The sequence below is a fragment of the Enoplosus armatus genome, chromosome 6 (genome assembly GCF_043641665.1).
Source record: "Enoplosus armatus isolate fEnoArm2 chromosome 6, fEnoArm2.hap1, whole genome shotgun sequence".
In the NCBI taxonomy this organism is placed as follows: domain Eukaryota; kingdom Metazoa; phylum Chordata; class Actinopteri; order Centrarchiformes; family Enoplosidae; genus Enoplosus; species Enoplosus armatus.
Window position 1 is genome coordinate 7,367,985 of NC_092185.1, and position 12,073 is coordinate 7,380,057.

The following is a 12,073-nucleotide window of genomic DNA, read 5'->3' on the forward strand; positions in this document are numbered from 1 at the left end:
GACTTACGGAGAAAACTGTGTGTGTGTGTGTGTGTGTGTGTGTGTGTGTGTTGGGGGAGGGGGGCTCTGCGTTTGCCTGCAGCTAATGATGTAATTATGTTGAAAACAAACGCAACAACCAAACCCATTTAGGAAGAGTTACACAAACAAAGTCAAAACAGAGGAATATGCAATCAGCAAACTGAGAATGTTTTCACATGTTAAGGGAAGATGATTTAACACTGGTATCCTATATCTCTTTTTGCACATAGGTTCCATTGTAGTTGTAATTGTCTGCATTTTGTTGTTTCATTAAACTCAGAGTCTGCTCTCTCTCTCACTGTGTTTTCTCTGTCTTCCTCAGGCCACATCTCTCCGTGGAAGGCCTCCAAACAGGTACAATGAGTGAATGAATTGTGTGTGTGAGAGAGGCAGGGAGAAAATATGTGTCTCTGAACCAGGTTTGTTGTTTGTTGAAGCAGAGAGGTAAAATAGAAGTGTGTAGGATCAGTGATTTTCACAGGGGCTGTGTTGCCTCAGAGGTGTTTGGCTTTTGCTTTATTGTGAAATGAGCCAGCCGGTCCTGACCTGCTTATTAGTTTGATCACATCAGAGCTCACACCTCACCAGCTGTGGAAAAGCTCTTCAGACTTATACTTAAACTGCACCTGCTGCTGCTTGCACAATCAGCACTCATTCATGGTATTAATCAAAATCAAAATCACACCTAATGAATCTCATTTAAGTGTAAATTGTGAATATTGATTTTAATTCATTTTCATATCTGTTCCAGGTCAAATAGATATTTTTCTTTAGCGCTAAATTGAATTACTGAATCAAAACATTTAACTAAACATACTTAAACGATGACACTTTTTTTTTTATCATTGCTCAAGTTTGATGATCGTTTTCCATCCTCTAGGTTACCTGTTTCTCAACATTATTCTTCTGCACATGGTTCGGCTTGGATTTGTTTTAACTTCACTGTCATTAATGTTTTGTATAATTTGAAAACAACCTCCCAAGAGATAATTCACCACCGTAAACATGAAGCTTTTGCTCGTTTGTTGTTATCAGTAGAGTTACAGTATTTCATTAGACCTGACTGCAGCGTCTGCCGGCTGTAGTTGCTGCTGTAAAGCTTTATGTACGTTTTTATTGCTGTGTTGTTTTTTTCTACACTCATACAAGTACAAGATGTATGAACTAATATTAGTACTACAGATCAGTGTTGTGTAGTATTTCAGCTGTTTGTTGCTAGCAATGGGGGTCCGTCATGTGTGGACAAAGTCTGTGGCTTGTTTTTATTGTGTATGTTTTTATATGTAATTGTTTGTGTCCACACCACAAATCAATTTCCCTCAAATATAATAAAATTAATTAATCAATCAATCAATGAGATGCCAACAGACATGTTGACAGGCAAGTCTCCTCCAAGTATTGAGCCACAGTAACATGTTGCTTAAGAAACATAAGCAGTCAAATAGGTTTGACACATTTTTATGTAACATTATTGTTACGTCACTCAGACGAAAAAAGTTTCTCGAGTTTAACTTGTGGACATACAAGCATGATTTTGTGACACAAATAGTTTGGAAGCCAATCATGGGCCAATAATTCAACAAATGTGATGAGGAAGTAGGAGACATTTCAGTGAAGCAGGAGACATCTTGCGTCCAGCAGTTAAACTTTTGAAATAAAAAATATTTGAATATTTATAGATTATGGATTTTTCAATGAGGGGCAAGGAGTTGATGTCAGGTAATTTTTTACTTTTTTGTTGAAAAACATGTCAGACCCACATTATTAATCCAAGCAGAGCTTTTTTATGTCTTTAAAATATGTCTGGAGGGGATCTTTGAGAATCAATCAAATGTTTAAAAATAAATGTAATTACATGCAGCTGCAGTTTTAGAATGATTTTGGGGATTGTGAAGTGGAGAAATAAAGCAATAAATGAGCTGTAACTCTGAATGACACCAGGGGCCCTATTTTAATCACACAAGCGCAACTACAAGGGTGCACAGACAGGGAGGGCAGAGCCAACCACAGTGACGCATGACGACAGCTCAACAAATGAAGAGACATTTCTCCAGGAAATCATATTGAATTATTTTTTTTAAGTTGGAAAAGACGCTGTGACGCACAGGATTAATGAGCCCCATTAAATGAACCTCCCGCCTGTTTGCGCCTCTCCTCCCACCTGTGCATCGTGCGCTGGGCACCAAAATACCACATAGATGGGCAAAGTGAATTTCAAGGTCAGAAAAATACCAAATGGTCGGAGAGCTGCCTACACTGGTTGCTGCACCGCCACAAAAATAGGTCCCCATATCTTAAATTAAACATCTGTTGTTGGTGTTGTCTTTGCAGTTGCCTGATCAGTGGGACCCGCATGGCAGCCCCCAAGCAAACTTGTCCGGCCCAGTTTTGCCGCCTGGTACACCCTTCCCAAACCAGCCACAGCACCGCACATCTGTGCCTGACTCCACCGAGGGCTTCGATCTTAATAAACCTGACCCCTACGACCTTTATGAGAAGTCGAGGGCTATCTATGAGAGCCGGCGTGAGTACTGAGACTTAGTTCATGGGAGATGGAGCATTATGTTGGTATAAATTGCTCATAGTGTGGTGATTTGATATTAAAGAAATAATCGACCTTTAATGTCTGCATATGCGTCTCAGGTCCAGAGTATGAAGAGGTGGAGGTGCACCTGCTGAGGGAGAAGACCGGGTTCGGCTTCCGCATCCTGGGGGGAGACGAGGCCGTGCAGGCTGTGAGTCCGGACGCCCGTGACAAGGCTCGTATGGGACGGGCTGGACCACACACATATTTAACCTCATACACACCAACCTCGTCTGACCTGCACCTAACTTCATCTCACACTTCATCCAGTTTGACCAACATACCTTCCACACACACACACTTACACACAAGCACACCTTGGCTTTCTCACACTGTCCTGACCCTCTAACTGCTCAGTACCTCCCATACTGAAGTAACGCCTTGCTAACTTGTCCACGTGTAGAACAGCATGCAAACTATGTGGCAGCAGAATATTAGAAAGTTACCGTGACCCAAAACTAGTTTACAACCTTTATAAACGTGTATGATTCCACTGTGTCTGCGTGTCGTCCTCTTCACCTTCATCTATGCTGCTAATATTGATTGTCTTTGAACAGATTGTTATTGGCGCTATAATAGAGAACACTCCCGCTGAGCGCGATGGGCGGCTTCGACCTGGGGATGAGCTCATTTCTGTGGATAAAAATGTGGTTGCTGGGAAACCACACAAATTCGTAATAGACCTGATGCACGCAGCCGCTCGTAACGGTCAAGTCAGCTTGACTGTGAGAAGGAGAGTGCAAATGCCTGGTGAGGACACAGTTTATTGTTTTGTTCTTTCTTTCTTTTTTGTTTAGTTTTTTGTTTTTTCACACTTGCTGCACATTTCACTGGCATCATAATAAAGAAAAGACAACTTGGAAAGGACACGATTTGACAATCTGTGTGCAGGATCAGTGTGTACCTTTCACCCACGCATCATTTCTGTGGTAGTAGATTATACATCCATCGTTAGAACCCTAAAAACCACACACACTTTAAAATAAAGCACTAATGGCTAATGTTAAATGTTGCTGATCTGGGAAATGAGCCTGTGTCTGTACTAGCTCCTATTTGTATCCTAATGTTCACACACCTGGCACGCAGACTGTGTTTTACCTGTTTTACTAGTAGACCCGTGTGTGTGATCAACTGTGGTGCGCAGAGATTAACTTGAGCACACGCTGGTGAGCCACATGCACAGCTGCTGTGTTCACTGTTGCTGGTCGACATGTGAACCAACATGAAGCAGGAGAAGTTCAGTAACAATTCCAGTGTGTTTTGGAGTTGTTTTAACACCGAATATTGAGGGGAGACATGACCCCGTCTCCATCACTTAAACTATCCTTTGTTCATTTTACACACCACAGCAGGCTCTGTGGTTTGTGTCTCTCTGAATGCAGTGCAACTGCAAAGGCATATACATACACCAGAGTCATACCTGCCAAATGACAAACAGACTTTGACTTTGACAGAGAATCCCTGCAGGACAGAGAGAAGTGCACTGTTGCATGAAGTACATGCTGCAGAATTGTAATTTACATTTTTATATAAAGCCGCTTTATATTAAAACAAGCTTTAAAATGAATAGTTACTGAGAGTAAATTGGTCAGTAACAGAGCCGCCGCTTTGACTCATCCTCTCTCCTCTAGGTGAACTGTGTCCTGTGAATGGCCGTAGCCCCGGCTCGGTGTCGACACAACACAGCTCTCCACGTAGCGATGCGGCTTCGGCTTCGGGCCCTCCGGCGGTCGCTGTCCCCGCTGCCACCTCTCCTCCAGAGGGATCCGCCCTGCAAACCAGTGATGTGGTTATTCACCGCAAGGAGAATGAGGGCTTCGGCTTCGTCATCATCAGCTCCCTGAACAGGCCGGAGAACGCCGCCGTCATTAGTGAGTTGCTTCTGTCTGTAGCCCTGAAGGTTGTTACTGAACACAAGTGATCCTAAGGGTGGTGACTCTCCTACAGTGATTGTTTATGGGTTTTTGCTACTATTTCAATTTAGATATAATTTTAATTTTAATGATAATTTTGAATGTAATGTACCACAGTGTACCACCGGTTGTGTTTGCACTGCATGTCCTCACAAGAAACAGGTCAGAAGTATTAGATCAATTATATCTGCTTTACTGAAAACCATTGGGCTTCATGTCCCTTAACAATTAATCTACTTTAGTGTTGTTTCTTATCCCGTCCAATAGCTTCAGAACTTTCATTAGCTGGGGTCACACTGAAACTGACATGTTTTTTAAGTTTTTGCTTTTTTTTACTTTGGTCTTAAATTGGTCTTTTATGCCATGGTAGTATTAAAAGAGTCTTTAAAAGTCTTAAATTTGGCTTTATTAAACATGGTTACACTAAAGGGAGCTGATATCTTTGAACAGATTGTGGGATTCTTGTGTCTGATAGCCCTCTGAATAATTTAATATGAATATATCCTGCATAGATGCCCAATGCAGTCATGGGAACATCCACTGCACTCAAAAAATAGTCATATACATTTCTCAGAATTGTATGACTAAATTCATGACACCCCCTCCAGGTTTTTGCATACACCTAGGAATATAAATACCCCAAAAGTGGGTCTAGTATACAGTAGTCATTATAATATCAAACATTAGTTCAGGGTGTAATGGTGCATGTTCAACAGTCCCTCAGGGGTTTTCTCTGCTTGGTGGGTCCAGAAATGTTTTATATGGAAGTTTTCTGTCTTTATCCTGTGAAACGTGAAAAGCTGAAAACTCAAAAACCATTTGTTTTGTTTGGATGTTTTTGTCATAAAATAATGATAAAGATTTAGAAAATGTCTTGCAGGTTTGAACAAAGTGAGTATTTCTGTGCAGTGACATAACTTAGTAAGGAATAATAATATTTGGAACTGTAAAAAGTTGCTGCACTGCTTTAAACTTTTTCATGACGGGCGAGGCTCATTCTCATTCTCTCCACTTCAAAAATGTGTTTCATCAGTGCTGTTTTGACATCTCTCAAATTGCTGTTGACAGCCACCTTGTTATTGCCTGTTTCCAGCTGTGCCCCATAAAATAGGACGCATCATCGAGGGCAGCCCTGCGGACCGATGTGGGAAGCTGAAGGTGGGCGACCGGATCCTGGCTGTGAACGGACAGTCCATCATTAGCATGCCGCACGCAGACATCGTCAAGCTCATTAAAGATGCTGGGCTAACAGTCACACTGCACATCATACCGGAGGAGGGTAAGTGTTTGTGTGTGTTTGGCAGCTTGTTTAGTTTTCCCTTTTGTATTTGATGAAGAAGAAAGGCTAAGGTAGAGCCTTACACACAAAATACATTATGTGAAGTGAAAAAGTCAAAGACGTTTCACATGTAGTAAGGCAGTAAGGAGCACAAGGTTAGGAGGAGTGGTGTTCCTGAACTGTTTTGGTTATGGTGATGCTTAAACATAATCGTGACATTTCAGCCAGAACCAAATTTGTACAGCCTTGTCTTATGACTTTGACACATTTTAGAGTCTTCTAAGTTTTAGAATTATAACAAAGCGAAACGTTACAAGCTGTTACTGCTGCAGATAATTCAGTAGTTTTCTTAAATACATTTTAAAAAATTCTACATCAGTACTGCAGTCTTTCTTTGTCAATTTGTTCTAAATCCTTCTCTTCAGAGTTTGACATTTTCTACACACCTCTCCATCACAGGTTCCCATTCTGGCCCCAGCTCAGAGAAGCAGAGCCCCATGACCCAGAAACACAGCCCCCAGACCCAGCCCAGCCCTGTAGCCCAGCCAGGCCAAGGAGGCCCCCAGCCCGGCCAAACGGCCACTCAGCCAGGTCAAGCACTTGTCCAGCCTGGCCAGACACCAGCTCAGACAAGCCAAACAGTGACTGGCCCTCCTTTACCAGCAGCCTCCCAGCCTACACCGGCTGGAACCCAGCAGAGCCCGGTTACCCAGACCTCTGGTCTCCCCCCACAGCTCTACCTCCACGATGGCAGGTAAGATGGAGCTAAGAGGGATGTTCTTGTTTGGACTCTGGAGGAGTGTTTTGTAAGCATAGTGTGTCTTGGTGACAGGAAGAAGAAGGAGCAAGAGTTTTCAAAGGCGACAAATATCAATCTGTGTATACAGATGAGAGTGTGCCATCCTCTCCTTGTTTGCAGGCAACTTTTGTCCCAGTCAAACTCTCAGTCTCAGGCTAGCTTCTACTTTGTTGCGTAACGCCACTTAGCTCTTACAGTGTTAGTGAATAATTTACCTTAAAGTATCTCTTCTATAATACAGAAACACGGCGATCAGGCCCTGTTCCATGTCAAAACTTTGAAAGTGTGAGTGCGCGCATGGATGGGTGTGTGTGTGCATGTGAGTCTCAGATCAAGACAGAGTAGCACTCCCAGAGCTGTGGATTTATGCCCATTTTACAAGTGGGAACTTGATAAAAGATTCAAAACAGAGCGTGATATTTCCATTTTTGTGATGAGCCTCCTTAGCTGCACACACGCAGTAATCCCTCCACTCTCTTCCTTCACATGGCATACTGTGCTCAAATGTTACTCTGCCCATAAATGTGCACATTAGGGCCACTGTCCACTGTCACAAGAGAAGACACATGTGGACATGCTGTGTGCAGAAGGACTCCTCCTTCTTTAAAGCGTCTCCATCATGACACAAACCTCTCCTCTGATTGTGTTGCTCTCTCTCCTCACAGGTCAGAGGTAAAAGCCAGACAGGACGTCAAACCTGACTTCCGCCATCCTCCATTCACTGATTACAGGCAACCTCCAGTGGACTATCGTCACCCACCGGTTACTGATTATCGTCAGCCCCCAACGCTGGACTATAGACACCCGCCTGGTCTGCTGGACTTCAGACAGCACCCTGCAGCTGCACAGTTCCCTCTGGGGTTGCCCCCTGACTTCAGACCACAGGTACAGCCAAACCAAGAACTGTCTGCTGAAGTTGACAGTGTTGAGCATATATGCATACATATTCATTTGCATGCTGTAATGCCATCACACTGTGAAGAAGGTATTTGTAATCTTTTTTTTCCAGCCTAATCGTCTTAATATAATATACTGTTATTTGCGGTGGAGTTGTTGCAAGTTGTCTACATTTCTGTCTGCAGGACTATGATTACTTCACGGTGGAGCTGGAGAAAAGTGCAAAGGGTTTTGGCTTCAGTATCCGTGGGGGGAGAGAGTACAAGATGGACCTATTTGTGTTGCGCCTCGCTGAGGATGGTCCTGCCATACGTAACGGAAGGATGAGGGTGAGATGATTAAAACTATGACAAAGAGAAAAAGCTCTTTGGGAGATGATTGGAATTGTAAAAAATGTAAGAGAGTTTAATTAATGACATGCACTGAATGTCAACACACAACATGCTTGTGTGTGATATATTTCACTGAATTTAGAGATGGATGGATTTTTGCCTTTAACACTGCTAATTATGTTTCACTCTTTCTTTTGTTTATTTTACAATCTGCCTTCATCTACAATCTTCATGAGGGCAGGAGTAGCTGATAGTTTAGGAAAGGGGGTAAAGTGAGTAAGTATAAGTGCATATGAACTGAGTGACTGGGTAACCCTCTGCCCCCCCTCAACAACTCCTGTTGAGGTGCACTTGAACAAGGCACTTAATGTTACTTACTCCCCAGTTGCTCCTGTGGAGCTACTCTCCAACAGAAGACTGTGGTTGCGTAGAAAAGTCAACTTTGCGTGGATAAACAGAGACTGACAGAAATCGACCCTGTCCTCGCTGTGTCTCCTCCAGGTAGGGGATCAGATCATAGAGATTAACGGGGACAGCACTCGGGACATGACTCACGCCCGAGCCATTGAACTCATCAAGGCGGGAGGCAGGCGGGTCAGGCTGCTGCTGAAGCGAGGCACAGGACAGGTGCCAGAATATGGTGGGTTCTCTCTAAATTTCCAACTCTTTCTCTCTCCTCAGTCTCTGACCTGATCTCTTTCTCACTTTCATACTAGAGATTCATCGTTTGAGGTTCAACATTAGTTTCTTTTTTAACCAGAATGGCTTTTTCCTGCAAATGCTATATGTTTTACTCAAGAACATATTAACAGGCATTAATATCTTTCTGCATTTTACTCCTCGCTCCACAGTCTTCTATTCTGTCGTCTGAAATTAAACTTGTCTTTATGTGAAAAAAATGTTGATCAAACATTAAAATAACAACCTACTCTTTAGCTCTTCGTGTGTTGTAACCCCTCTGCTTTAAGTCTAATGATTGGTATAGGCTTTTACTTGCCTTCCCTCAGGAATGGTACCTCCCAACCTCTCCATGTGCATGAAAGGTGACACACTAAGCTCCCCCTATTTCTTCCTAATGGGCCACTCTAAAGACACGGTTTGTGAAAAACTGCATGTCTCTCTCTCTCCATACTGATTAATCTGTGTAGCTGTGCTCTAGTCATGCATCCGTGTGGACGCATGATCATGAGTTTATGCATGGGAAAATAGCAGCCGTGTGTGTGTGTGTGTGTGTGCGGGTGCTTACGTGTAGTAAGAGAGCAATATGGTTTGAAGTGACCCTCCAGATGAAATTGTATCATCCTGAAGAGGGCTGTGAAGTAGACTGTGTGAAATCAATCTGCTCAGCGCTGCTCAGGATCAGTCTGTCACACAACTACAAATATGTTGATTGTTTTCAAGCACTGAATGGATCCTGCCCCACATGTCTGTTTCTGTGGAAGTAATGTAGATTAGCCTTTACGAGTAACATGTCGGCATAGAGGCCTACATGGTCAGGTGTGTGCTGCTCACACACGTTTGCATGAAAGTTTGCCTGATATTATATTAAGATGTGGTGTTTGATTGTATTGTGTACATGTTTCTTTCCTCTCCTCATTCTGTCTCTCTCTCTGTGTGCATGTGCATGCTGGTTTGTGCCACTCTGCTTTATCTCAGTCCACCTGACAATGTTTTCTTCTTCCCGCATAGACTGTGTCGGCCCCTGGGATTCCCTTTCTACAACCCACTCTGCCCTGCAGGAAGTGACCCTCGAGCCCCACCCGAATCCATTGCTCTCATCCCATCCAGCCTCAGCCCCGGACTCCCCTCATCAGCTCCCTCTAGAGGCCACAGTGTGCATGGCAGACAAAGCTCCACAGCTGACAGACCACAGCTCCATTAGAGGGGCTACAGGTGGCAGGTCCACCCAGCAGAAGTGCATCATCAGGGGGCAGGGAACCCCTCAGGGGTCTGGAGAGGTGGACTGTGGACCAGGCGACAGACAGCCTCGGGCTTTGCCTCCCAAAGCTGTCCTGGGGAGGTCCGTTGAAAGAAGAGAGAGGCAGAGGGAGACTTGCTCCCCCTGCTGTGAGAGAAAGGGCCTGCACACACAGGCCATGAGCACTGTCTGGCCCTGGGACCCATATGTGAGTGTGAATTTGAATGGAGCCTCTCTAGGCAGTGGAGATGGACATGTCAGCCTCCAGGAGAGGCTGGTGTCCAGAGGTCTTTTCGCCAGAGAAGATGAGAGGGCCAGCGGCCACAGTGGGCTCTGCTGCCCCTCTAAAACCATGGAAGATCCTCCTGCAAGGATCGCAGCAGCCTCCCCTGGGCCCTGGAACGTCCCTGGGTCTGACAAACTGCCTGGCACCCTGAGGTCCTGGACCTCCACAGTAAGCAGGTAGAATGGATCTCGCTGGTTTGGACCGGATCACACTGTCTGGCTCCTCATTCAGTTCACCATCGGATGTCTGAGTACAACAGTAAATCTCCCTCGCCCTCTCTTTCTGTCTTGTTTTCATCTCCGTCTACTTCTAAGATCATATTTTATGTTTCATTTGTTCTTATGAGATAATTATTACACCCACCACCTTAAAAAACAGAGGAACTTTCACAGCTATGTAACATACAGTATAAAACTGATGGAGACGACTCAACATGTAGGCATTTTGGACCCTCAGATGCGACAGTTAATGTTCTGATCCCAGATGGAGCAACGATGTCTGATTCTGAGTGGAGCTGTGCTTTCGACGCGTACCTTTAACTGCTCGACCGTATCTGGCTCAGATTGGTTAGTGCATTGCAACCTCAGATGGAACAAGGTTCCTCGCAGGAGAGAGACATATGTACATCCAAGAGATTTACTTTTGCTCCATTTTCTCTGTGCAGCGGGAAGAGTGAAACCACGAATCTGTCAGAGGGAGGCAGTGACACTGAGACTCCTGGAGGACATGGCACTGACCCAAGTGACAGCCTGGTTAACCCGACATATGTTAGATCTCACATGCCTACCAATATATCATATACTGTAAATGTAAAGATGTGAAAAATATGTACATTTGGTTATCTCAAAAACATACCTGTTGGTGTTTTTTGAGGCAGTGTTGTAGTTAGATACATTGTAAAGAAAAGAGAAAAAAACACCAGGACAGTACTTTAGGATCACTATTTCCATGGCCTCGTCTATAACTACATATCAGAGACTGTGCAAGTCACCAAACCCAGACCGCTGAGGGAGGCAGTGGTCGCGTGCATGGATATAAACCACCATGTCATTATACAGGGACTCACATGTCTTTTAGAGGTAGACTATAGAGAGGATATCCTCTGTGGAGCTGACCCATTGGTACTCATGTGAGACAAAAAGAAAATCCTTTTTTTCAGCAAATTGAACTTTTCAGTGACTGGAAACAGTTGGCTTAGTAAGAACTCATAATACTGTTCTGAGTTATGTACACAACTTGATCACAAGTCAACCATGCAGTCATTGTGCAGAATTATAAGCTGTGTTGTATTCATTTAATGCTCAACTGAAAAAACTGTCCAGTCTATATTTCCCATTTCTATGCCTTTTACTGTGCTAAGTGTACCACATCACTGTGGGAGAGGGGCATCGGTGAGGGGAAGGGGAGGCCGATGGTGAAGAGGTGGGGCGGAGTGCCTTACTCAAACTAATGCAGAGCTGTTGCCGTTGTGATTTGGTTTGGGAACTGAATGCAAAACAGATGTGACCGCGCACACACATCAGCAAACTGTTGAGTTGTGGAGCCTGTTTTCTTCTGACTTAACACCAAGCAGTATATACAGTTATCTTGATGCACTCTCAGCTGTACAGCTTCTCAATGATTGCCCTTGTCCCCTAGTGCTTAAAGGGGGATCAAATGTAGCCTGTAGCATTACATCCTCTTCTTAGAGAGTGGAGCTGTGAACGTTTATCCAGACAGGGTCATTATCAAAGCGGACCGTTGTGTCAGATGAGTCTCATTTCAGCTTTATTTGTTCTGTAAAGAAATCATGTTAAGTTTTACATTGTTGCAGGCGGCTGAATCTGAACCCAAGACTTTAGATGATCTTTGAAACACGAATGCATTGAAACGTGTGTTCGATCACAAGGTTTTGATACTGGCAGAGTCGAGGCATGCTGCTATTGAACTGAGGGTCACTATCCTCCTGCATTTCTCCATTTTGATATCATGCATTTCTCTCAACAAGATGTTTTCTCATTAAAAATTAATCACCCAAGCTTTTGAGTACTGGAGGACCAGAGGA

General features: G+C 43.9%; 1 protein-coding gene across 1 annotated transcript in view; it reads left to right on the forward strand.

Annotated features, from left to right (window-relative positions):
• The window catches only part of magi2b (membrane associated guanylate kinase, WW and PDZ domain containing 2b), a 68,552-nt gene extending 58,343 nt beyond the window's left edge, over positions 1-10,209 (forward strand). The window contains exons 12-22 of the mRNA XM_070908179.1: positions 344-375; positions 2,353-2,545; positions 2,665-2,780; positions 3,163-3,355; positions 4,237-4,476; positions 5,612-5,797; positions 6,257-6,551; positions 7,262-7,481; positions 7,679-7,822; positions 8,327-8,465; positions 9,515-10,209. Of these exons, the coding sequence (XP_070764280.1) occupies positions 344-375; positions 2,353-2,545; positions 2,665-2,780; positions 3,163-3,355; positions 4,237-4,476; positions 5,612-5,797; positions 6,257-6,551; positions 7,262-7,481; positions 7,679-7,822; positions 8,327-8,465; positions 9,515-10,209 (2,453 nt within the window). The remainder of the gene's footprint in view (positions 1-343; positions 376-2,352; positions 2,546-2,664; positions 2,781-3,162; positions 3,356-4,236; positions 4,477-5,611; positions 5,798-6,256; positions 6,552-7,261; positions 7,482-7,678; positions 7,823-8,326; positions 8,466-9,514) is intronic.
• Positions 10,210-12,073: the final 1,864 nt, after the last annotated feature.